Genomic DNA, 26,090 nt, shown 5'->3' with positions numbered 1-26,090 from the left:
TTAACATCAGTGGTTTCCTTACCCCCCTGCCCTTGGCAAGGAGGGGTTTAGGTGGGGAGCGGGTGCCTGGCCGGCGTTACAGGATCTGAATCCAGCTCTGCTGGGTCCAGACTCGAGCCTTCTCAGTCTGCTGGGGCAGTGCCTTTGGGTCCTATCACTCCTATTTCTTCTCTGGGCTGAGTCCCTTATCTGTCACCTCTTCCATCTGTCCCCGCCTGATACGCGCCGCCGGCAGTGCCCTGAGCCAGCCGCCCCCGCCAGCGCTGTGCAACAGGCAAGAGTGTCTCTTCAGCTCCACTTTCCTGGGACGCGTCGTGGAGCTGGCTGGAGGGTGACCTTGGGCTTCAGAGCAGACATCCCTCCTGCTGCCACCGGCCCCACGGGTGCTCCCACACCAGGGCAGACGGGTGCTGGGTGGAGCTGTAAATCTGCTGCGAGCACAGTGGCAGCATGTGTATTTATTTTAGCAGCTTTATTCTAGGCAAAAAGCTGCTGCAGGGTGAGCTGTGGCCCAACTGGCTCCACTGCCTGCAAGGGTTTCCTCCGCCACTCTTGGGAGCTTTTTGGGAGGAAGGGGGACCTCAGGAGATGGAGGAGAGGCTTCCCAGGCAGCAGCCTGCCATAGGAGCCAGCATCCTCCAAGGTTTCAAAACCAGCCCTTGCTGCTCAGAGGCCTTGCCCTGGCTCTGCCTCGCACACCCATCTGTGCACAGTCACCACGCTTCCCCACAGGCAGAGAGGGGACCTGGCCAGCACTCATCAATCCCATTGGCTGCAGGATGCTGCATGCATCGAGCTCACCCCGAGGACGTGGACCACACACCCTTTCCCACTCCGTCATGGCACTGGGCACCCCTTTTCCTAACTCAAAAAGAAAGCCTTTTCATCAAGCCCATGTTTTCCTGGCTTGCGCCTTCGCTTTGTTATATGGAAATGCTGTGACTGGCTCTCCCCCTCTGACCTTCAGGCGGGGAGCTGCTTCCCCCACACCTGCTTTCACCTTTACTATTTTAAGCACGGTCTCTTCCTTTTCCCTCTGAGCACTCATCGTTTGCGTCTAGCCTGCATGACTTGCTGACCCAGCACTCCTGCCCGCTCCTTTATCCATTTTGCCTCCATGCATAATGTGCCTCCGTAATCTTTCCTAGGAAGGACATGCAGAGTGGGGCCATGGTGTCGCATTGGGGGCCATGACCGCACAGGGGTCCCTGTGCACTGGCCTGTGCTTCGCTCAGGGTCCCATGCTCACCTCCTGCACCTGGGTTTTCCTTGCCATCCACCCTGGTACTTGGCCCAGACACCTCCAGGGATGTGGGAAACCCTAAAATACCTAATTAGGGGGCTGCCTGCAGGACAGCAATGCTCCTCCGCGATGCCACCACACTGTGCCGGCCGGCTCATTGGCCCCAGGGACCTTTTCACTAAGCCACACTCAGAGCTGTCAACACCCTCCTCACATCCTTGCCCTGGCTGCAGCCAGATGCATGGGGAGTGGATGGGTTTGCAACTGCCTGCAACAGCCATGGGGGGAACATCAGCCCAGATGTGAACAACAGCCCAGACGTGAAGAGCCCGGATATGTACAATGGCCCAGATGGGAACTACAGCTCTGCCCACTACACAAGCCAAGGGATGCTTTGTGCAGGGGCTGCTGCCCCAATGCTTCCCTCCACTCCAAAATCTCTTGTCCTGCCCGAGGTGCAGCCTCCAGGGCTTTGCTGTGCCCATGGTGTGCCCCCAGCTGCTGTCGCCATCCCACCCAGGGAGAAACACGAGAGCCATCGCACAAGACCCAGCCAAAGCCTCTCCTGTTTTGATCAGCATAGGCGTAGGCTGCTAACCGCAGGGCCTCGTTAGCTTAATGAATGAATTTCAAAGCTGGGCTTTTGGATGAGTTTTGGGCATACAGCAAACTCTTTAGGAGTATCAGGCTAGGACACGGTCTTGGTGCCTCCGAAAAGCCTCATCTTCTGGTTTCTGAGCGAAATAACCAAACCAGGAGATTCTCATAAAGAAAATCAGCAAAGACAACTACTTTTATATGTGCGCTTAAGTATTTAGGTCAGTATTTTTAGAATAAATAGCCGTGGGTTGGTTCCTATCTTTTCACTTTCATTTTTCACACTTCAGCTTCATTTTCCCGAATCTGGTTATACTGAAGCAGCAACTGGGTTTTTCAAAGCACTCACACCTACCAGTGTGCTGACCTTGCTGGCTCCTGTTTCCCTACTGGCTCCTCTGGCCTTTTCTTCCCCCCTGAGCTATTAGCACGATTACAGGCTGAACCCGGCCCCCTCTGCCTTAAAGATTTCCCTGAGAGCGGACAAGCGAAGGGAGGGAAGGGCTGCAGGAGGGTCGACTCTGCAAGGGGGTGGGGAGCTTTGCTGGTCTGAACTGGGAAGGGGGTGCACGTGGTGCATGGCTGTGGTCCACAATGGATGCGTGTGGCTCCGTGTGGCGCTCCGAACCTGCACCCAATGCCACCCAGTCCCTTCCCACACCAGGAAGAGCCCCGGCCGCGAGATGGGCGTTGTACCCTGCAGCCTGCTATTAAAAGCAAACCATCTAGAAGAGTCCTTCAGAGTGAAAGCAGCTTTAAAGGAAACATTGGCAGTCTCGTTTGGCTGCAACAGTGCCTGCTTTGCTAACGGCCTCCAAAATTAGAAGAGGCTCAGAAACTTAGGATGGATGTTACTGCAGCAAAGTGCGGAGGGAGGGCGAGGGGGAGGCTCAAGCCTGCTCAGCCTCAGCTGTGCTTCCGCAGAAATCAGGCTGTTGCTCCATAGCCCATAGATACAACCTTTTTTTTTTGGGGGGGGGGAGGATAAGTTCACCGTGGGAATGGAGCACGGGGAGTAACGCCTGGCCGGCACGGAAATCCAGGGTGCACATGTGCGGCTGGAAAAAGCAGCAATCTCCACTGTACTAAACATGCTCCACAGGAGTGACGGAGATGTGCCAAAGCCTCTTCCTGACTTAGCTCCTAATAAACACACTGTGGATGGGAAACAAGCCTTCAGCTTTCTCGGGCGTGGGTGAGCAGAGAGCCTGCCCCGGTGACGCTCCATCCCCACAAGCTGGAGGGGCCGGGGGGCGCAGGACACATCCCTGCCGGTCCCTGGGGCTGGGGCTGGGCTCCTGCCCACCCTGCATCACTCGAAGGGGAGTTTATCCCGAAATAAAGCTCTCCTCCTCCCAAGCTCAACGTCTGCTTCACCTCCAAGAGTTATTCACAGATAAACTCCATAAATTTGGGGGACAGCCATTTTATCACTCCTGGCAGCTCTGTGCATTGCCTGCCACAAGGTGAAGCCAAGGGAACTGGGAAGGGATGGAGGACCAGCTCCCCAGAGAGCTGGAGCATCGGAGTGCCTGGCCAGGATTTGCTCCGCTCTGAGGCAGCTGGGGCCACAGGACGGCTGTATCCTGCCCCAGCTGTCGCTGCCTGCCTGGGGTTTCTGAGGCTTTGTTAGATGCAGGGAGGCGTGAGAGCAGCAAACCTCCTCCTCTGCCTTCCCTCCATGGATGATTTATTTCAACATGCAACTCCAGCCTGTTTTGCTGCATCACTCCAGGCACTTTATTGCCTCTGGCCTGGGCTGGCGACATCCCTGCACCCAGCCCTGGTGCCTGGGAGCAGAAAGGAGCCCTCAGCCCCTGCTGCTGGGGCTTGTGATGATCCCAAAATGCTCCCAAGGTTGGGTGGTTCGTTGCCCTTTCCTGCAGCAGCTCCCCTTCTCCCAGCCTGTTCCCTGAACTGTCAGTCCACCGCTGCCTACTGGCTCCCACCCGGGGCCACTTAGGGTGCCCATTGCTGGGGAGGATGCCTGTGCTTGTCAACACACTGGGACTATGCTGCTGGAACACCACCTGTAAAAATAAATACATTTTTAAAAAATCCATCCTTAATTTTGCTCTGCACTTACAAGGGTGCATGAGTCTATTCAACAGCTAATGTTAAGCTATAACGGCCCCAAGAGCTCCTGAAGCGACATGGCCCTTACCCACAGCCAGTGTACGGGCAGCACGTTGCTGCAGATGGGCACTGCTGCCGTCTTGGCCGGGCACGAACCTGTGCAGGCTGCATTCCCACACAGCATGCTGCACCCCCAACCTGTCCATGGGACCGTCTGCCCAGCAAGCACTGCTACCACTGCTGGCAGCGCTCCGGTGACAGGAGCCTGCTCAGCTACAAGCTAGTTTGGATTCTGAATTTTAATTTTAACCTAACTATAGATTTCCAGGTTGCTGCCAGCCTGCTATTCCCTTTTCCCACGGGAAAGCCAAACCCCAGGGCATGATGAGTGCTGGTGATGCTGGAGATGCTGATGGAGAAGACAGGAGATGGGCTCCCAGCAGACTGGGTCACCACACAGTCCCTGTACCACCCCCACCCCCCACCCCGAAAATAACTCCTCCATTTCACAGCGTTCCTGGAGTGCAAAGCAGCCATTGAGAGGGGCTGGATTTGGGTTTGCTACTGAGGACCTACCATTTGGTGTTTAAAATTCCCCTATTTTCTAATATGGCTTTTTTTCCCCAGACCGGCTAGCAGGAAGAAACCCCTTTGGCTGGGCGAGATTTCCACACCTCGGTGGTGGTGGCAAGCGCTCTGCATGGCTTGCATTCAAATGAACTCGGTGCAGGCAAACAGGCAGCAGTGGTGGGTGCTGCCACCCACCTCCTCTCGCACCCCAGTCCCTCGCCCTGGCGCCGCTGATATTTTTCGGAAGGAGTCATTCGCCGCCTTGGGGTTGGGGTTTCTGGGTCCCGCGGGAGCCGCGGTGTTCGGGTTTCCTGTTTACCCGCGCAGCTGCGCCGGCGGTTGGAGGGAGGCCGGCGTGTGTTAGCTGCGATGCCGAAACATCACGGGTGCCGTAACCGGCTCCTCGGCCAGCGTGGAGTTTAAGGCCTTCCCCAATGCCGGCTCCTTGGCTGCGGGCTTGCAAAAACCCACCCAGCAAAAGGCTTTTTACAAAGGAAGACAGTAGCAGCAATCTGCTGGTAGGTGCTATATGCACATAATTAATTAAATAGCATAATTAATAATACTGCATTATTTATAAAGGGCTAGGGGTTGTCCCTGTCATAAAGAAGGGGCAAGTGCCACCTTAGCCTGGCGTGCGGGAGAAAGCGGAGGCGAAGCTCTGCACAGCCTGCACCCGAAGCCCCCACCTCCCCGGGCACGGTCACGCGTGGGAGCACACTCCCTTGGGGTGCGCTGCAGCCTGCCCTGCTCCCCCCGCCGCTCGGCTGGCGCCGGGGCCTGCTGGCATGGGCAGCGCAGGCAGGAGGGCGGGCACGGCGGGCACGGCGGGCGGCCGGGCGGGCAGCGCGGCGGGCGGGCGGGCGGGCTGACCGGACCGGACCGGACCGGACCGGACCGGACCGTGCCGTGCCGTGCCGTGCCGTGCCGTGCCGTGCCGTGCCGTGCCGGGCCCCCCCAGGCCCCCTCCGCGGAGCAGCCCGGCGGGGCGGGGCGGGGCGCGGAAGGGGCCTCTTGAAACCGCCGCGCGCTGATTGGCGGAGCGCTCGCCCCGCCCCCTCCCCGCCGCCGTCCCGCGGAGGGGCCCGGGGGTGCCGGAGGGCTCCGTCCCCCCGCGCCCGCCCCCGCGCCCGCCCCCGCCCCCGGCCCTGGCCCCGTCGGCGGGCGGGCCGCAGCCGCCGGAAGACCGCGCCTGTGCGCCGGGGCGGGGCGGGGCGGGGCGCTGGGCCGGGGCGGCCGCGGGCACGGCGGGGGGGCGGGGGGGGGGAGCTGCGCGGCCGCTCGGCGCAACGGCGCCCCCTGGCGGCGCGCGGCGGCGCGGATGCCGCCGGTAGCGAGCGGACCTCCCGTGTCCTGTCTCCCTGTGCCCACGGGTGTCCTGTGCCCGTGTTACCACCCCCCCCGGATGTCCCCGTGTTCGTGGGCCCCCGGGGTGTCCCTGACCGCACGAGCCACCAGCAGCAGCATCAGGCCTGTTCCTTGGCACCTCCTAAACCGCCTCCAGAAGGTCCTGCTTCCCGCTGGCCTTTCCGCCCCCGCGCTGCTCCCCATCCCCGTCACGGCCGGGCGCCGCGCTGGCGCCCCACGTCACGCGCCATCCCGTTTGCCGAACAGCGTTCAAACACACCACGCTTGCTCTGGGCTTTAACGTTTGAATTAAAACCAAAATAAACCCCACAACGAGCCAAAGCCCGGCTTAGCGTAACAGCAGACGGGCTCCCTCCTCCTCTCCGTTGCCGGGCGGGCAGGCCGGCCTTAGGAAATTAAGTAAATACCAGTGGAGGAGTTGAAAAATTGGTTACCTTGTAACAGAAATTTTTTGCCTGCAGCTAAAGAAAAATTACCCTTCCTGGTATCTTTTGCAGCCTGCGTGTTTGAGAACTTACCGGGGTGTGTAATAGCTGAAAGGGTGGTGTGACAGCTCCTTGGCCCAGCCTTTTCAGCTGCCTTACTTCTGAGCTCTTGGGCTAGGTTTTTTTCCCCCCTTTCCCCTGCCTTTAAACTCCAAGTGCTTCCAGGGAAATCTAGTGCTTTGACAGCTCAGAGCAGCCAAGAACAGGACTCCCGGCAGAGCAATGCGGCCCCCATCCCATGCCGGTAGCTGGGGGAGAGCCCCTCTCTGAGGGAGACCCCGGCTCACGGGGTGCTATCACCCCATCCCATCACCCCATCTCATTGCCCCAACCTGCAGCGGGTGCTGCTGCATCTGCCGTGCGTAGCAGAGGCCAGCGGGGTGGGAGGGTGGTTCAGGGCAGAGGACCCTGAGTGCCAGTCCCTGAGCAGCTGGGAGCGTCATCCTCCCCTGCTCGGGGGGACGTGGGACCCCTGGCCCCGGCAGGCAGTGCAGCCGCAGCATGGCTCTCCTCCCTGGTGTTGCAGCAGCTCCTGATGCAGCAAGATGACACAGGGTCTGATTTATTAAGCTGGTGCATTAGTGTAAATTTTTTTCCCCTTTTCCATGAGCTGTTTGCATAGCGGTGCCTGCTGTGCTGCTCTCCCTCCCTCACATCAGCACCCAGGTTTTGGGGTCATTTCCTGTGGAGAAGAGACCTGCAGCCCAACCTTGGGTACCACACCATCATCCTGCAAAGAGGGAGACGCGTTTGGCCCCCCCCAGAGGCAGGGATGCCTTGAGCACCAGCCTCACGCCCCTGCTGCTGCTCGGGGCATGGAATGGCCTGCACAAACCCTCCCGGGGCTGCGCCTCCAGGTGCTGTGGGTGCTGAGCGTGGGCAGCTGCATGGCTGGGGGCTTGCAGGTGATGGATGCATCCCATGGCAGGGAGCAGGGTCCTTGCGAGGGGTACACAGAGCAGCCTGGGGCACCCTGAAAGCATCTCCAAGCCCCTGGCATTGTGGTGTCCCTCCCACAGCAAGTCAAGGGCTCCTGGCTGCTTGGCTCAGTCTCTGCCAGCCCCGTCCCTGGTGCAGGTCTCACTTCTGGCCTCATGGGGCTACTGGAGTCAGCCACGGCTGCACAGGTGCCGCATTGGTGCTCACCACTGTCCTTAATAGCTGAGAAAACCTACGTTTCAGCAAAGATCTGACTTACGCTGCAGCCCCTTTCTCCCGCCGCTGAGCTCGTGAGCAATTCATCCTTCTGACTACTCTAAGAAGTGATGAAACCAATAGGTCACTTTTTTTTTTTTTCTCAGCAGTAATTAATGCTTTAATTAACACTCACGACATCCAGTTCCCATTACTGTGCATGAGCAGCCTCTGCTGCTGGGGCCTCGCTGCAAACTCTCTGGTAACTGGGGGTGGAAAGGGTTAGCCGGGGAGCTGGCGGGAGCTGCCGGCTGGAGGCCGCCCATCTGGCCACGATTTCATCTGAAGCTGGAAACTTCTCCTCCTCCCGAGCAGCAGCAGGGTTTCCAACACGTTTCACAGCCTGCTTTGCTTTTGCACGGGCTTGTTTATGGTGCAGCGGCTTTTACGGCCGAGGGAAGAAATTGGGCGCCATGAGCATGCATGCTATGCGCAGCCCTTGTTATTTACTCTTAACAATTTTCCAGTATTTTAACACAAGTCCCCAAGAAATTTTAGTTGTCCCAAGGAGAATAGCTGCTTGTAACCGGTTGCTAATTACAAGTATGAATGTCAATTAATTCATTTAGCTAATTATCCACTCTATGAGCATCACGCACCAAAGAACTGTAAAAGACGGGCATATGGTGATGGATCGGAAGGAAGAAGCTGGTGCCTGCACGTGCTCACTGGACAGCAGGGCCGAGTGGGTGCTTGCAGGGTGTGCAAGTGTGCCAGGGTGAGGGGACGCATGCAGCATGAGAGCTGGGGGAAGACGGCTGCTGCAAGCCGTAATGACAGCATTATGCTAATTGGGCCTGGAAAACATCAACCCTCTCCTTGCAACTTTTGTTTGGAGGCTTGAGTGCGGGTCAAGCACCTAAAGTGTTTCTAATTGTGCTGCTCCCTCCGATGCGGAACAAGGGGAAGAATCATTTTCCCTGCGTCAAGCAAACCTTTTGATCATAATCGCTGGTTGCAGAAACAAACAGTCCTAAGGAGGGAAGAGAGATCCCTGACAAGCTTCCTGGCAAGGGGCCTCCATGCTAAAGGTGGGGAGATCCACTGGAGGATGCTCGTTGCAATCTGGCTCACAGGGCACCTGGGCTGCTGCAAGTGGGCAGAAAACTGTCTTGGTGGAAAGTAATCTTATTTGCTGTCCCAAAAAAGGAAAGTGTTTTCAAGGAAATTGTATTTTCTGAAAAGTCAGAGTTAATGCCACCTGCATGTGCAAAGTTACCTGTAAGGCATGGAAGAGGTTGTGGGGGGAGAGCAGAGTGGACGCCCCCTCCCCACTCTCAGAAAGCTGATGAAGAATTGCAGATTTTATACTAGCAGCTGAGCAGCAAACACTCAGTGGGGTTAAAATCCTCGGTCAGAGCAGAGAAACAATCTTCTTCTGGAGGGAATCTCCATCACAGCACTTGGATCAATCACCCGGTGAGGCGCTGCCTTCTCCATCCCCCAAAGGCTCCTGACCCTTTGTGGGTGAGCATCACCCCAGGCTGGGCCACCAGCTCGATCCCTGCCCCGTTCGCAGAGGTACCAACCTGTTCTGCCTCACCTGTACCTGGGTCTAGAATTCTGATGAGCATTTCCCATGTCAAGCCTAAAATTTGGGTTGCTGAGGCCCCAGCACTGCAGGGGCAGCACCCACCGCACCAGATACTGTTGCTTGGTGCCTGCCACGAGCGTTTGCTCTGTTCCAGAACTTTGTTATTCTTGTTTACCGAAAAAATGAGGCCTTATTTCCTGTTGAATTTGTTCAATTATTTCACTGCTGGATGTCCAATGGCAGTGTTTGTGCTGCCTGTGCCTGTAAGGAGCTTTGATCAGCCTCTTGTACATCAATTACCAAGATTCACTTCTAAAAGTGCGTAAATAAAATACAAATAGAACAACGTCTCCCAAAATCCCCAATAGGCTGTATTGTTAATGCGGTGACACGGCAATTTGCATTTTATTTCCTTGTTATAAAAAACCAAAGGTTTTTATTATAAGCCCTGTTAGAGGTTGTTCAAAGGCAGCAGGGCCAGGGAGTGGCTGTGGGGACTGGAGTGGCTCCGGAGAAGTTTGCAGAGGCTTTCCCGGCCAGCTAGCCTGGCGTCCATGCCTGTGGCTCTGGGGAAAAAACAAATATTTTCAGGCAGGTTTAACTGTGGTGGGGAAGAGCCTGGTGCTGATGTGGTGCTGTCAGTACTGAGGGGGGGTGGGGGGGGCAGCCAGGCACCCCTGTTCCCCTTGCTGAGGTGATGGGGGTAGAAGGGGAGATGATATGTGGGGCTGGGCAGGGGACCCGGGACCCCATCTCAGGGGCTGCTCGCTGGGGAGAGATGGAAGGAAACCAGCTGCGCCCCGCTCCGCAGAGCTGTTGGCGCCATGCCAGCCCTTCCGCCGCACTCCCTGGCTCTGCCGCTGGCCCGGTGCGTTCGCTCCTGCGGCAGAATATCAGCTCCAATCGGCAAACCTCCGGAGCGCCAGCCATTTTCTGGACAAGAGCAGATTTGCCAAGCGCTACCTTAAGAAAAGTTATGCGTGACTATATTTAAGGAAGCAGGGGGTGTGCACTGGCCCCATCCCAGGGCCCTGCGCCAGCCCTGGCCTCGACGCCCGCGCCCGATGCCGGCCATGCGCGCAGGTGTCTGGACGCTTCTCCTCTGAGCCACCCATCGCCTTGCTGCCGCCTGCAAATGCTCAGCTTCTTCTGGCTGAGGTGAGGGCCAGTTGGGGACTGGGGACGATGGGACAAGGTGGGGGGACCCCGGGGCTGGGCGAGCCGGAGCCAGCGTCCAGCACTGCTGCAGAGACTTCCACACCCAGTAGTGGAGCAGTGGCTTGTTCTGGCTTGTGTCGGTGCTGGGCGGCTCTGCGGGGGGGGTGAAAGCCCCTTGGGCCCCACCTGCTTGCCTGGGTGATGCCCTCTTGCTCTTGGGGTTTACAGTGAGCTGTGCCACAGCTCCATCGTGGTTGGCATCGGTGGCTCACCAAGGGGACTGTGACACCCTCCCTCTGGCTGCAATGGGGACAGCGGGTGAGAGCTAGCAACATCCCCCCCCCCCCCGCCCCCTGGGGCTTTCTGGGTGTGTTGGGAGGGATGCTGGGGAGTGGGGGTTGGCTTGAATCATCCTTTTTTCACTTAAAAGGGTGGGCAGATATTTGGGAAGCGTGGGCACAGGGCTGCTGGGAATACAGGTTTCATGGGGAGGGCAGAGGGATGTGTCGGGGCTGGCTGGGGAAGCGTGGGTGGCCAGACGAAGTGGGTGGCACGATGCTGTGGTGGTCTCTGCCTTGGTAGCCTTGACTGAGGTGGTCTCAACCATGGTGACCACCACGATTGAGACCACCAGGGTGGAGACCACCAGGGTGGAGAACACTGCACCATCATGGTCTCCACTGTGGTGGTCTCCACTCTGGTGGTCTCAACCATGGTGGTCTCGACTGTGGTGATCTCCACTATGGTGGTCTCCCACTTGGTGGGCTTGACTGTGGTGGTCTCAACCTTGGTGGTCTGGATGCTACAGCAGTCTCCTCCCTGGGGAAGCCGTGGGAGGCAGGGCAAAGGTGCATGGGCTGGGCAATGCTGTTGTTTCACACTTGTGAATTTTGGCCCTGGTGGTGTTTGCGGCCCTAACAGGATGATATATGGCTTTGATCTGCCCATGGTCTGGAGGCAGCAGTGCCAGGGGACCTTTGTCCCCTGGGACACTCCCTGGGGCAACTTTGCCCCTGTGCTGGCAAACTGGTGCCAACCTTCCCAGGAGCCTCCCTGGAGCTGCAGAGAGTGGCTGGGCAGGGACATGGATGAGGCTGGGGTCTGCAGGCACAGCCAGGGCTGGGGAAGCTTCACCTAGCATTGAACTGGGTGGTGGAGAGGAATGTGAAGGGACTGGAGGGGTTCCCGCTGTGCTCACTCTGAGCGAAGGTTTCTGCTGCCAGCAGATGTAAAATCAGTGGCCCCTTGCGAAGGGGACAGTCCTCGTGGCCTCCTGCTGACTTGGGCCCTCGGTTTGCACTTTCCTGGCCCCATGCCTTGCTTTGCTCCATGAAATTAGGGAAAGCATGACGTGTGGTCCCAAAATTACTGCTCCCAGGGCACCCTGGCCTTTCTTCTGGTCCTGCTGATACCTGCCACAGGAGGCTTCTGTATCTCCTCACCATCTGTGCCATGACCAAGTAATTTGGTTCCTCATCCCAGTGGGACCACCACTCTGATGGCCCCACAAAGCAGCCAGCACCTCATATCCCACACCTGAGCAAGTGCTCCAGGTCTCATCCTGGGGGCCCTGCTCCATCTCTGCCAGCATGGGGTGATGGAGCTGAGCTGGGATGGACATCTCTTCTGCCACTGGCTGGTGGGGCTCCCACTGGAGGGGACACCTGCCCTTGCGTATGTCCTGCCCACCCTGTCCCCAGCCACTGAGGCTTTGCCGCTGCTGGCAGTGGGACTTGTGAGCCAAGTCTTGGAGGAAGGATAGCCCTTGCTGCCCTGTCGAGATGGTAGAATTTCCCAAAGTAGGTCAGGTTAATTTTTTAATGCGTGCAGATTTGCTTGTTACCATGGATATTGCTCAATTATACACCAATAATCCCCCATGAGAACTTCATTGTCGCCACTTTCCTCCCCTCCTTACCCTCTGCTTTTTTCTTTAAATATACCCAGGAAAGGGTAAGGATGTGCTGAGGGGCTGAAGTAGGGGTAGGAGACCAGAGCCAGGTGAGGGAAAACAGGGCTTATGCATTCAGGAGGTGGCGGAAGGGGAGTGGGAGACCTTCGGAGAGCAGACGGGGGCAGCCTGAGGCATGGGACTGCCCCACTCTGCCCAGAGCACTCTGCAGCCCGGCACCTGGGACCCCCACCCTGGTTTTACCCTTGCCCCTCCTTCCCATCTGCTCCTTAGGGGGTGGCTAAACAAAACACCCCACTTCCACAGACTCAAGGATTTGAGGGGAATGCACTCTCCTGCATCCCCATCCAGCAGTGTCCTGGGGGCTGTGGGACCCAAGGGGGGTTTTGCAATGGAGGGTCCCTGGGCTGATGGTCCCCCAGTGATTTTCTAAGAGGCCAGCACCCAATCAGCAACAGAGACCATCCCTGGAGCTTGTGGGTGCTTTGGCACTTGGGAGAAGCCCCTGCTGGGATATGGGAGAAAAGTGGAGTGTCACGGGGTCCCTCTTCTCCATATTTGTGGAGCTATTGGGGTGTGTCCCCCTCCATGCCCCCCCCCATTTGCTCTGCAGGCTTCTTATGCCTTCAGCAGTGCAGGAAGCAAGCGTGGCAGGAGGCAAGAAAAAGATTAGTCTGGAAGGGGTTTTTTTCTAATGTAAACTTTTTTTTTTGGGTAGAAGTGGGTCACTCGAGGGGTGACAGAGTAAGAGCATCATCGCCTGGGTACTGCATCCCGTTGCCATGGTGACCTGAGGGCTGCATCAGTCAACAGCTTTAAAAATGTGACAGTTGAGTGAGGCTGAAGATTTTAATGAGGACAGACACTTGCTCGCTTAGTTTCGATAACCGTATACTCTATAAATACCCACTGACTGAATGGTTCTGGGTCTCTGGAGCATGTTTGCGACATGTGGCTGGGGTGCTCCCCTTCCCCAGGCAGAGCCCTGTGCTCCAGGGTGGGAGCATGGGCTGGGGCCACCTTGAAAATAGTGTGTGTGTGATGGATGCAAAGCAGACAGCTCTTTTTTTTCTCCCTCCTGCTAACCCAGCCTAGGGTACAAGGTGACACTGCAAAGCCAGGAGCCGGTTTGGGTTTCTGAGGTACAGCCCCAGCCGCGTGCCCCCAGTGTTGGCTGCTGTGGCTGGCAGCCGTGGGGTGTGACAGGGCCACCACTGGCCACTGCCACCACCTTGTGTCTGCAATAAAATAAACCCAGGGAGCAAATCCAGCTTGCTAAACAGGAGAGTAATTCTTGCACTGGGCTCTTGCAGGGGTGGGTGAGCCATAAGCAAGCTCCCAGGCCTCAACAGCAAGCCGGGAGAAGTTGTGGGGCTGGGGAAAGCAAAGCCCAGTGCCACTGAGGCAGGGGTGGGAGGCTTTGAAAGGCTGAGTGGTACTGTTTGCATCCATCAGTGCTCTGAGCACCCTCATTTCATACCAACCACAATGGGTGCGCACCATGCCATGCTCCCGTGAAGGGCTGACGGTACAGAAGGCAAATCTACAGCTTCCACTTTTTGACCCTGTGCCAAAGTTGGTCAGTCCCACGCTGTGGGGAAGGAGCTGCTGCCTCTGGCAGCGTGGTTAGACCCGTGCAGGAGCAGGATGTTTTCTGGGACAGCTGAGGGCATGCCAAGGGGCCCGTCAGTGTTGTGTTTAGAAGCAAACTGTAAATATAAGGCCTCTTCCTCTTGTTTTTGCTGCAGCTTCCATGCTGTCTTTCCTTGCAATGCACCACCATGTCCAGCCAGGACCCAGTCACAGTGCATGTGGCTGGGGAGTCCACGGGCACCCAAGGGCACACAATGCCCTTGGAGGATGCCAGAGCTTCGCAGGCAGAGGGGCCAGTGCAGAGTGCAGTGGCGTTGCCGGCAACTGGCGCTTCTCATTTGCTGCCCCCGGTGCCACCCGTGCACAGCCCACTGCCAAAAATATGCTCCCAGCAGTCTTGTGACTGTGGTGGTGTCACTGCGCTGGCCGGGGAGCTACAAGACACAGCCCTCTGTCACATCTAGCGACATGGAAAGTATTGACACAGCATCACTGATCAAAGGATGTGCCACGGCACCGCACCTTGGGCTTGGTCCAGCACCCCAAAATAGCTGGGATCCTTTCCATCCAGCAAGCACTGGACCTGACCCCTGAGGAATGGCAGGCACCATCCCCAGGTCTGCCCTGCTCTGTTTCAGCTCTGGCAGCTCCTCTGATAGGTGCTGGCGAGAGGCTGGTGGCATGGGGAGGGACGTCAGTGTGGGGCACGGGGACAGGGTGTGACAACCTGCCGTGCAGGTGGCTGTAGCAGACAGTGGCTCTGCGGCGCCCGCCACACACGCTGCCTTGTTCCTGCTGGGGGACAGCCGCAGGCGTCCTCCACTCCGGCTCTGCTGGTCCTGCTGTAACTGGAGCTACTCTTCTCCTTTCCAGGTGTCTCTTAAAAATGGTCAAGGGCAATATTGTAGTCCCTGAAGATATCTTGAGCTTCTGTTGCAATGGCCTCCAGGTACTCCCCGTGCTGTGCAACTAACCCCAGGGTTCCCCATTGTGCCGACGGCTACTAACCAAGGCTGTGCCAGGCAGGTGCCACGCCGTGCTGGGAGCTGCCTCCAGCTCTGCACTGGCTCCGCCTGTGTCTGCTCCCCACGTGTTCCCCATTAGCATCCCCTGCCTCTTGCTGACTACTGCAGGGTCAGGGCCGTTCCCACGGGGTGCCAGCTTTTTCCCTAAAATTTAGAAATGGCAAGCGCCAGGAAAATGAACGGTGGGAGCTCTGGCCAGGCTGACTGCTCACTTTGCAGCAGGAGGCTTTGGAGCAATTTGCATTGCTGGCTTGTGCCCCAGAGCCTGCCAGCTTCCTGAAATAGCTCCGTGGTACTCGTGTGGGCACCTCAGCATGTTGGGAAACAGCCTGGGAGGTTCACAAAGGGGTTTGGAGCCCACTGGAGGGGCTCTGGTAGCCAGGGGTCTGTCTCACCATGGGATGGGGGGCCCTTTGCCATAACCTTGGCTTGCTGTCTTCGTCACTGTCTGTGCTAAGCCGAGGTTTGTGCCGTTCCTGGGATGTCATGTACCAGTAGCTATGGAAACAGAGGTTAGACCCGCTAGAGAAAAATGCAATTCCAAGAGGCGGTGAGCCTGGAGTAGCCGGGAAAGCTTCATTTTCAGCATAAACCCATTTTTAAAAGAAGCCGGGCAAACCAAAGGGCAAAGAAGCTGCTGCAATGGGGCTCTTGCAACAAGTCCTGTAAATGGGAGCCACAGTGGGAGCAGAAAGCGGAAGGAAGGGCTGTAACGAAGCCCAGATGGCTCCTCATGTCTCCTCAATTACTCACCGGGCTAACTGAGTTCACCCCTTGTGTAACACGGCTCACTTGACATCTAATCAGATATTTTTTTGTCAGCACAGTCACAATACCAGCTTCTCTCTTCCAACCCACCTCCCGCCGGGGTGGCAGGCAGGAGGAGCTCTGTGCCCAGCAAACCGCAAAGCCTGTAAGGACTGTATTTAACTGCGCAAACAACCCCAAACCGAGGATGCTTTCCCACCCTCTGCTTGCACCAGCCAGGAAAAACTGCTTTCAGTGTTTCCTTTGGCAAGGGGGGTGTTGGTGGAAGGTGTGGAGCATTGCTGCCTGCCCAACCCTGGGTGCAAGCCCTGGGAGCGCAAAACCACCCTTTGCTGTGGCATCCTAAAAATAAAAGTGTCGGGGGAGCAAAATTCCTTCCCAGAGAATTGATTGACTTTGGGAAAGGGGTTTGCATGGTTTTTTGGGAGGAAGTGGTGGGGCTGGGTGATATGCGGCCTGGAAACATGCAGTGATCACCCACAGAGCTCTTTTTAGAGGGATATTTTTTCCTTTTGGCTGTGGACATCACGTCTTTGGCAAGGGCTGGGTAGGCTTCGGTGGTGCCCAGGGCTGTGCAGGACAGGTATTCCCACCGGCTCTGCGTGGCGAGGGGGGCTGCTTGGGTCACTGTTTTCTCAGGGATTTTCCTCCCATTTGGGTAAATGGAACTCTTGTTCTCCACAGGGCTCAACCTCTCCGCCACGTGCCCAGGAGCCAGGGGAACAGGAGGAGGTACCGGGGGCCATGGCGAGCCCCTTGCCCACCCGCAATCCCACTGAGGTGCAGATGAGCCAGCTGGTGCTGCCCTGCCACACCAACCACCGCGGTGAGCTCAGCACCAGCCAGCTGCTCAAGTGGATCGACACGGCCGCCTGCCTCTCTGGTAAGCCATCTTCTCCCACCAAACCATCGTCACACCAGGCCGGGCGGGAAGGGACCTGGTAGCGTCCTCAGGAGCTGGATTATCAGAGGTGTGCCCAGCAGTCCAGTGCAGTCCCTCAGAGCTGACGCCAGCTGGGGACCTGAGTCATGCCATTTTGCTGAGTAATTAGAGGCTGAACGGGAGCAGGATGAGAGGGGGAGGAGATGTGCACTCCAGCACGCACGTTTGCTCAGGGTCAGATGAAAATTGACAGCTGCTTCTTCCCAAATGCTGCCCTTTTCCTTGCCTGGTGCAAAAGGCATGGGGAGACCCAGCTGGTGATGTCCCTGGCATCTCAGCAGCAGCCAGAGAGCTCTGCCGGACGGGGCTGAGCTCCTCCACTCAGTGAGAAGCTCATTCTGCCAAGTGCACCATGGTTGCCAAGCATGGGGAAAGGTAAATGGATGCAGTATTGCAGTTTGATGAGGTTCCCAGGGCAATTTTGCTGCTTGAGGATCCTGGAGTCCCAGGGGAAAGCCAGAACGGCAAGACGGCTTTAAAATATTTGCTGTGCACAGGGAGATGATATCAGCTGCCTGTACGTCCCCACAGCGGCTGAAAGCATTGAGGGAAGGCAAACAGCAGGGCAGGCCTCCTAGTTACAGCACAACCTCCAAACCCTTAAAACACCTGCAAACCCACACTGCTACAGGGTGCAGAAACCCCAAACCCTGCTCTCATTCCCTGCAAACAAGGCAGGCAGGGAAAGGAATGCCAGCCGGGATTTCACCGGTGTCACCAGCCCCAAGGCGGCAGCTGTGGGGCGGGGGAGCGTGTGTGTCCCTCGCATGCTTGGCATGTTGCTGCAGGTAGCTGATGCAGTTTGTTTTTCCTTTCCAGCCGAGAGACATGCTGGCTGCCCGTGCGTCACGGCTTCCATGGATGATATCTATTTTGAGCATACCATTAGGTAAGTACTCTGCTCTCCAGTGGGGCATGCATGGGGGAGGCAAATGGGTTTTGCTCATCTGCTGGGTGCAATGGGGATGGTGGGGCCAGAGCTGGGACAGGGAGGAGATGCAGTGGCAGAGCCAGGCTCACAGGGAAGCCAGGGATTAAGGCTCTGACTCTGCCGCGAGGCTGCGGACTGACTGTCTGCTCTGATTTATCTGCTGTCTGGTTGCTCGGGAGCTCCTGCTGTGTTGGCTTCCCGGTATTTCCCCTGACCCCAGCTCCTCCCTAGCTTTGTTCAAGAAACAACTCTCACTTAGCGCTCTGGAAAACTTAAATCTTGTGAATCGTGCCTCTGTAGCAGCCATGTGGGTGGCTGGCATGCGGTGGAGCTCACCCACCCACTGGGTGCTGGGAGGAGTGGGACCTCCTTGAGCATCGCTTTGTGAGATGCTGAGCTTTGCCCAGCCAAAATCCCCTCCCAGGCTTGTCCTGGCATCCCCTTGGGCACTGCCTCAGCAGAGGTGCCCACCCCAATGTGCACAGCCCCTGGACTGCCACGTTGCAGGGGACAACATAAGCATTCCCACATGGTGTAGGTCTTACATGCCCAAGGTGGTCTCCTCCCTTACCACCCCTGGTAAGCCCAGGTGCTGCCACCCACTGTTACTCGTCTCTCAGAGCCCCCATGCCCCCCGGTGCAGGGGGATGCCCATCTGCTCACCCCCTGGGTACCATCTCAGGGGGCTCCATGGGTGTTTTGGCACCTGCAAAGGTGCCTGCAGAGCCTGATGGCAGAGGGGTTTTTGGCACCCCCATCCCTTGGGGACCTGCTGGCTGAAGGCAGGCCCAGACAAGCAAGCCATGCCACAAAGGATCCATGCTGCCTAGGAGCTCCCCACTGTGCATGTCTGCTCACTGAGGACAGGGACTAGCTGTGGGTGCCCAGGGCTGGCGTTGGGGTCCCAGGCTGTTGGCTGATTTGTTTGGTGCCAAGAAGTCCAACTTGCTCTTTGATTTCACCGTCATCCACAGGAAATGTTAAACTCCCAGTTTTTCCATCTCACATCAGATGCTGCAGCGCTGGTGGGTCGGCAAAACACTGGCAGAGGCTGGGGTGCCCCTTGGGTTGGCACCGTCAAGGTCAATGCCCTGCACTGAGCAGGCTCAGTGGGTGCCATGCCCAACACTGCATGGCTACAGCTCCTGGGGCAGCTTTGCCTGGGAAGCTTTCCCCTCTAGGTTTTGGAAGCAGGAGGATGGACCTGAGTCCCGCTCTGGAACACTAAAACAAGCTCTGCAAGGCATTTGCCCCTCCTCAGGGGTGAGCTGGGCCTCACTCCAAGGGGTCAGGGAATTTATGCTGCTCCTGGCTTAGATCCTGCTTGCTGTGGTCCAACTTAATACTCCAAGTGAGGAGCCTGTCAGGGATTTCCTGCAGAGCTGTTTGAAGGCAGAGGAGTGTTGGGCAGTGTTTGCCGGCTGCTCTCCTCCTTGCCTGGCTGGTTGTGCTTTCTGTCACCCTCACACTGCAAGGGAGAGACCCCCTTGGGCAGGGAAAGGCTGTGGGTGCTGGGGGGCACAGAGGAGACCCCAAAACAGCACTGACTTAAAAACTCATCAGCTGGGCATCAGATGCTCCCCATTCTTCAGTCCTGCTGTGTGCAAGTGCAGCCTCCTGAGAGGATTTCACATGGATTCATGTGGCTTTTATGGCACTGGCTTGTGCCATTTGATAAGGACAGAGAGGATAAAGCATTTTTGGGGCTGTAATATAGACAGATGGGACTGCCAAGCTGACAGCCCAGACCCCTGCCTTGCACTCCCCTCACTGCAAACCCAGCCAGAGCATCCATTCTCCAGGCTCACCATGCCACCGCTTCCTTCATCTCTAACCCTCTCCCCACATTTTGCTTTTTCTTTTCGCACCAGCCAGCTGTATATAAACCCTCCTGGGCAGCGGGACGGGAAGAGCGGTGTCTGGTACGGATGTTTGCAGCCCTAGAGCAGCTGGCCTAATGCAGCGCTGCCGTGAGTTGGGAGCATTAACCCCATTGACGCCACAGGGCCTGGAAGGTGCACGGAGGCTGCTCATGTAACCCCGCTAACATTTTGGCATGCTGCAGTGGGTGCAGAGTTGCCACTGGGCCCTAGGGTCCATGCCAGGGAATGCCCAGAGGCACTGTCACAGCCTCATGCTGCCCCTGCTCCAGCCAGAGCCAACGTGCAAAGTGTGTTGAGTAGCCAAGATGATCATGGTCATTTAGAGCCAGAAGTCATGCGTGGGGGCAAGGGGGGAAGTTACAGTGCCAAAGCACATGCTGACTCTTCCTTGCTTCTGGTTTTGAGCCCTCTATGGTGCAAACCTGCAGTTTCAACAGGTGTGGCATTATAGGTTTTATTTTTCTACTGACTTTTCTAGCATGCGTCACTTGTAGGGAATGAGGAATATTTCTGATTTAATAATGCATTTGTTAAAGTCTCTGCTGTTGGTGTTGCCAATAAGCTGCATTTGCTCATTTGGTCGGTACCAGTCTGGAGTAGTTTAGGCTGCAGAGCTGAAGCTGTCTGTGCATTTACTCTGAAGCCTACTGAAGGCCCAGAGGAGGGCTCCTGGGCTCTGCAAGGAGCAGTTTGCTGCCAGCAGATGTTTCATGTGAGAGATCTTGCAAAATGCCCCTGGCCAGATCTTGCCTCCCGCCATCTCCCAGTATCCCAAGGCATCCATTACTGGGAGGCCCTGGAGAGAGGAAGAACAGGAGCAGTCAACATGCCTGCAGCTTTTGGGCTGCTGCTGCCGCCAGCCAAGGGCCCGTGGGGAGGCCCCATGGGTGCCCCCATTGTGCAGGACAGCACATGCAAGGCTGGAGGAGCCGTTTGCTCTGGTGAAAGCGTGCATGCCCGCATGGTGGGGGGTGCCAAGCAAGACTCAGGCACCTCTGCACCTCTCAGGTGTCCCAGCAGCATCCCAGACCTGGGGACCTGTTTGCATGCAGTTGCTCAGGGGTGACATCTCACTGCCGGGCTGGACACCTGTGGGGTCCCATGTCTTGAGAGTGGCCGTTCCCATGTCCTGCTGGCCATCCCAGCATGTCCCCACTGTCCCAGGCAGCTGCTACTGCAGTGGGTGGTGAGCTGTAACACCATGGCACCTCGGTGGGGAGCCGCTGAGCCGTGGACTGCAGGCCGTCTTCCCCTGGTAAACCCTGCACACTTTCTCCTCTTTCTGTTTTTCAGTGTCGGGCAAGTTGTGAACATCAAAGCCAAAGTAAACCGAGCCTTTAACTCCAGCATGGAGGTTGGTGTGCCACCCCACGCCTTCACTTGCTGGCCCTGCTCCTATCCCCTTCACCACGTGCCCATCCCTGCCAGCTGTGCACACCCATTCACTGCAGCCAAATGCAAAATACCCAAATCCTCCCGCGGTTTCCAGCTTCGATCCTGCATATCTGTCTCATCCTGCTGTGCTTGGTGGGATGTGGGTCCCTGGGGAGCAGAGTCAGCTCTCAGGTGTGCTGTGCCCTCTCTCAGGTGGGCATCCAGGTGAGCTACGAGGACCTGTGCAGCGGGAAGCATTGCAGCATCTGCAAGGCGTACGCCACCTTCGTGGCGCAGGGCCCCTCTGGCAGCAAGGTGAGTGGTGGCCGGTGGCTGTGAGGGCTTGGTCAGCCCCGGTGCAGAGGCAGCGGCGAAATGGCCTCTCTGGGGAGAGATGACCTGTGCCAGGCCCAGCTTTCTGTCACAGCATGTGCTGTTGCTTTGTGGCTGTCTGCACATGATCGGGTCAGTGATCTCTTACCCCTGTATGGAGTGCCAAGTGCACAGTGGGGTGCCAAGGCCCTTAGCCCTGCTCTGGGCACCTGCCCACTGCTACTCTCCCCTCCTTTGTACCCGGAAAGGGCAGGGACGTACCTCCCTCCCTGGCACTGCAGGGTGGCTCCTTAGCATTGGCACCTCCCAGGGGATCCCTATCCAGTTGTAGGAGCCATTTGCCCTCTGGCCCCTCCGTGAGCAGCTATAATATAACCCAGGAGGGGAGCGCAGCTGGCTCCAGCACACATGGTGGTATGTACTGTGCTATAGGAGGTGTGCTGCTGCCTGAAGGAGCCCTGACTTCTCTCACAGTAGGACTGTTCTCTGCCCATGTACCCTTTGCAGGTGAAGCTGAAGCCACTGACCCCACAGACAGAGGAGGAGAAGACAGAGTACAGCATTGCCGCTGAGCGCCGCCGCATGCGGCTGGTCCACAAGGACACCCTCAAGGACCTCCTCACCCGCAGCCCCTGTGAAACCGGTACTGTGTCCCACAGCCAAGGCTTCCAGCCCCAAAACAGCCCCAACACCCATTGCTGACATCCTCCTTCCTCGTTGGGTTGCTGTGGGGAGAAAAGTGGTGACCACCGTGGAGGTTTGGGAATGCCCTGGCCATGGAGGGGAAGGGATCAACCCCACCACCATGGACTCCCAAGCCAGGACATGTGGGGGGTTCGATGCAGTGGGAGGATGCATCAATGGGGAGAGGAGGCAAGGGCTGGTGGGGTGCCAGGAGTGGGGGTCCCACTGACTGGCTGGAATGCTGAACCCTGTTCTCCCCCCGCGGCAGAGCTGGAGACGCGGGATGGCAGCGCAGCGGTGCCGGCGGAGAAGACACGGGTAGAGAGTGTGGAGCTGGTGCTGCCCCCACATGCCAACCATCAGGGCAATACTTTTGGTGGGCAGATCATGGCCTGGATGGAGAATGTGGCCACCATCGCAGCCAGGTGACCTGACGGGGATTCAGGGGCCAGAGGGAGGGCATGCCTGGAGATGACACACAGCCAGGGTGGCTCCAGCCGTGTCAGGCCATAGCCACGTTGTAGGGACCCTCCAAAGGGATGGTCGCCAGCATATCATCCTTGAGCAGTGCTGTACAGGGAGTCCCATGGGTGCATGGTGCTGGAGGACCCCAGGGAACGGTTCACACTCACCACAGTCTGCTTATTGTCCCTTCTCATGGCTGATTTTGGCAGTTGAAATCCAGGGGTGACATTTTTTGGGGTCTCCTCAGCTCTGGGTGGGTTGGGAAGGGTGTGTGAGGCTTCCAGGGTGCCAGAGCTGGGGGTTAACACCTGCCCCCTGCAGCCGGCTGTGCCGTGCCCATCCCACACTGCGGGCCATTGAGATGTTCCATTTTCGGGGACCATCACAAGTTGGGGACCGCCTGGTGCTCAAAGCCATCGTCAACAATGCCTTCAAAAACAGGTGGGTGCCAGCAGTGTGGTGTCCCCATCCCACCCTTCCAGTGGCTCTCCGCATGCTCACCCCTTCTTCTCTCCTGCCCAGCATGGAGGTGGGGGTCTGCGCCGAGGCATACGATCAGGAGATGTCCATCAGCCGAAGGCACATCAACAGCGCCTTCATGACCTTCGTGGTGCTGGACCAGGGGGGCCGGCCCTGCAACCTGCCAATGGTGGCACCTGAGCCGGGGGTAAGGATGGGCAGGGCTGACTTCTCCCCATGGCGGTGGCATGGGACCCCCAGGAATCACACTTAGTCCTGAAAGGCTCTTGGATTCACAGCAAAACAAATGCAGTTTTATGATGATGGAAATTAAATTGCTTGATAGCAAGTGAATTAAATGGATTGCTTGGTATAACTAATAATAAAATAAAACACTTGCCCATGCAGAGATGGAGATGTATTAGCCATGCAAGGCTTAACAGAATATTGCCTGCAAGTTCAAGCTCATCTTTTCTAAAATTTAGGGGAGAGAAGGAAAACTTCTTAGGTTGTTTTTACCTTTCAAAGCATCCTAATCCATAATTTGCTTGGATCCAAATATTTAAGAAAATTTGTCATGTGAGCACAGCAGCGAAGCAAACACCCATGTGTCGTGGGGCACATCATAGTGGGAGCAAGTGATGGTGTCACTTTCCTCGTGGCTTATCTGTGCCCACCTACCTGATATTTTTGATACCTTAAAACTAGGACTCTTCTTCCACCCTGCAGGACAGCACCTCATGGCCGGAGCCTGCTTTAAAGCACTGTGCTATTGCTTTCTTTGAAATAAGCTGCTTCTTTTGGGGTTTTTATTTGCCGGGAGGGGATATTTGCATGTGCCAGGGGATGCAATTTGTGTTTCAATGGCTGTTTGCAGCCCTGCAGCCACAGTACTTGCTTGATCACAGCGCACTGTAGGATGCTGAAATAGCTCACGGTTAATCACTAACCACCACTGCCAGCATAGTTGGGATGTCTGCTGGTCAGCACAGGGGCTTTTTGCTGCTGAACGTTTTGCCCTTTCCCAGAAAGATATCTGTGGGGTTTTTTTTCCCCTCTGTTTCCTATTAACCTAATATGCTTTTACCTTTTATCAGGATGGAGAGAGGAGGTACAGAGAAGCCAGTGCTAGGAAAAAAATTCGGCTGGACCGGTGAGTGGAAAAAACGAGTGGGATGTGGGGAAGGAGAAAGAAGAAAAGGGGGTCTCAGCACTAGAGTACCAGGACAGTCTGTGGGTGGTTTCTATCCCACCATATGGGAAATTGTTCCATTCTTGCAGAAAATACATCATCTCCTGCAAACAGGCCGAGGTGCCGCTCTCTGTGCCCTGGGACCAAAGCAACAAGGTAGGGTGCTGCCCTGTGGGAGTCACTGCCTCCTGCCCCCCTTCCTGCCCCTGACGTGCTGTCCCTGCTCCAGGTTTATCTGAGCTACAACAATGTCTCTGCGCTGAAGACACTCGTAGCCAAAGCGAACTGGGTACTCGCCAGAGAAAAGGAAAAGGTACTAAACCCTGCTCCTTCCCCCCGAGGTGCTTCTTGCCCCCAAAGCATGGGCAACCCAGGGGCTTGGTGGTGGTGAATGTGTCCCAGCCCATGCCCTGTGCTCCCCGAGGTGCGGATGTACACACTGGAGGAGGACAAGTTCCTCTCCTTCCGCATCGAGATGTCGGTCCGCATCGCTGCTGGCCAAGCCTTCTCCCTGCTCTCCGACCTGCGGCGCCGGCACGAGTGGGACAGCCACTATGCGTGAGTGCTGCGGGGCTTCTGGGGGGCACCTGGCCTTTTCCAAAACCCACATCCTTAAATTTAAACCTCACTGCTTTGGGCTTTTCCTGGGAGCAAGCGTTTCACCTCGGAGCCATGATTGCTCCTAGGGACCTTTCACTGTGCACCCCTGTACCCAGGAGCACTGGCTCCATCTGTGCTGATGGTTGCACTTCACTGCAGAAAACATCAATTTTGGGTCCCCCACGATATTTTGGGTGCCATAGCGGGCTGTAAATGCCCCCCCAGACTTGGGGGCCACAGCAGGGTTTCTTTGGGGATGGTATTGTCCCTTCCATGGCTACCCCACGGCTGGTCTTCGTCTCTCCTGGTGTGACAGGTCTCCTCTCACATTGCAGGAGTGCTGAGCTTGTCCAGCAAGTAGATGATGATGACATGATCTACCATGTGGTGAGCCAGACACTCAGCCATGAGAATAAGCCGCAAGACTTCGTCATCCTAGCATCCCGACGGAAACCCTGCAGCAAGGGGTAACTGCCCCCAGCCCCAACCCCCTACTGTATGCTGGCCGAGCTGTGCCAGCTCACCAGGCTCTCTCCTTCCCAGGGACCCCTATGTGGTGGCCTTTCGGTCGGTGACACTGCCCACCCACCCCGCCAGCACCGGCTTTACACGGGGGGAGACAGTCTGCTCGGGTTTCTGCATTTGGCCGGAGTCAGAGGACATGAGCAAGGTGGGATGCTGTGGCCGTGCTGCGGGGCCATGCCAACTGCACCACAACAGGGAGGCTCCTCCCTCTGCACGTGCCCCTACTAACCATCTCCTGTGCCTCGCAGGTGGCTTACTACAACCAGGCTACGCCGGGGTACCTCAACTACGTCACCACCAACGTGGCGGGACTGTCCTCCAACTTCTGCGCCACCTTCAAAGCCTGTGAAAAGTTCCTGCTGAAGAACAAGGAGGACCTGATTGTGCGGCTGCAGGACCTCTAAAGCCATGGCACCCTGCTGACAGACAGACAGACAGATGAGGGTGCACCTTCGTGGTGGAAGGGGGCATGGGATGGTGGTGCCCAGACCCTGTCTCCCCAGGGGGCTTTGGCCCAAGCGAGGTCCCAGGGGCTGGGGTGGAGGGGCATCACTCTACTGCCTCACCCCTTGCACTGACATGTCATGTCTTTTCTTCTTCCTTTTTTTTTTTTATTTAGAAATTTTATAAGCTGATGTACAGGACTTGGTTTTCTAGTTCATCTAATGCTACTTGAATCTTTATACAATCCAAAGTCTTTCTAAAATAGATATTTTTTTTTTTACTATTTCTTCATGGGGAAGGCTTGTTTCCTTTGAAGCAGCAAAGGGAGAGAGGGGGCAGTGATGAGGGGATGGTGCCGTACCCCTCCCTGGTGCAGAGGCAGCTGGCAGAGCATCCTGAGCCCCCCTGCAACTGCCGGGTGCTGCTCTTCTTCCCAGGCAGGGCTGCAAACAGCCCCTGCTCCCACCAGGCTGAAATCCCACCCCATGGGGCTGTGGAAGGAGTGGCAATAAAGGTGCATTAAAAGGAAAACAATATCTATATGTGCTCCGGGTGAGTGTCTGCTCTGGGATTTGCTGTGTAGCGGCCCGGCTGGCAAGCGTGGGGTGGGGGTCCCGCACCCGCAGCACACCCCAGGCAGGTGCTACTTCCCCAGGCTGCTCAGGGTCACCCGCCCCGAGAGCTGCTGTCTGGGGCTCAGGAAGACGTGGGGGTCCTTTGAGGCAGGACCATGC

General features: G+C 57.0%; 1 protein-coding gene across 3 annotated transcripts; it reads left to right on the top strand.

Moving 5' to 3' along the window:
- Positions 1-9,945: 9,945 nt before the first annotated feature.
- ACOT11 (acyl-CoA thioesterase 11) lies at positions 9,946-25,639 on the top strand. Of its 3 annotated transcripts, none has more exons than XM_075097551.1 (17): positions 9,946-10,225; positions 14,604-14,679; positions 16,208-16,406; positions 17,286-17,355; positions 20,574-20,634; positions 20,868-20,969; positions 21,495-21,630; positions 21,940-22,096; positions 22,458-22,577; positions 22,659-22,803; positions 23,693-23,748; positions 23,877-23,943; positions 24,017-24,100; positions 24,212-24,345; positions 24,723-24,854; positions 24,931-25,057; positions 25,161-25,639. In XM_075097551.1, the coding sequence occupies exons 1-17, from the start codon at positions 10,203-10,205 to the stop codon at positions 25,314-25,316; spliced, it is 1,845 nt and encodes a 614-aa protein (XP_074953652.1). In that variant the 5' UTR covers positions 9,946-10,202; the 3' UTR covers positions 25,317-25,639. The 3 variants fall into 3 exon arrangements, with proteins under 3 accessions (XP_074953652.1, XP_074953654.1, XP_074953653.1); XM_075097552.1 differs by lacking the exon at positions 9,946-10,225 and adding an exon at positions 10,437-10,543; XM_075097553.1 differs by lacking the exon at positions 14,604-14,679 and having other exon boundaries at positions 10,098-10,225.
- The last annotated feature ends 451 nt before the right edge of the window (positions 25,640-26,090 follow it).

Source organism: Phalacrocorax aristotelis, chromosome 6, assembly GCF_949628215.1.
Source record: "Phalacrocorax aristotelis chromosome 6, bGulAri2.1, whole genome shotgun sequence".
Classification (NCBI taxonomy): domain Eukaryota; kingdom Metazoa; phylum Chordata; class Aves; order Suliformes; family Phalacrocoracidae; genus Phalacrocorax; species Phalacrocorax aristotelis.
This window is presented reverse-complemented; position numbering and strand designations above follow the sequence as displayed.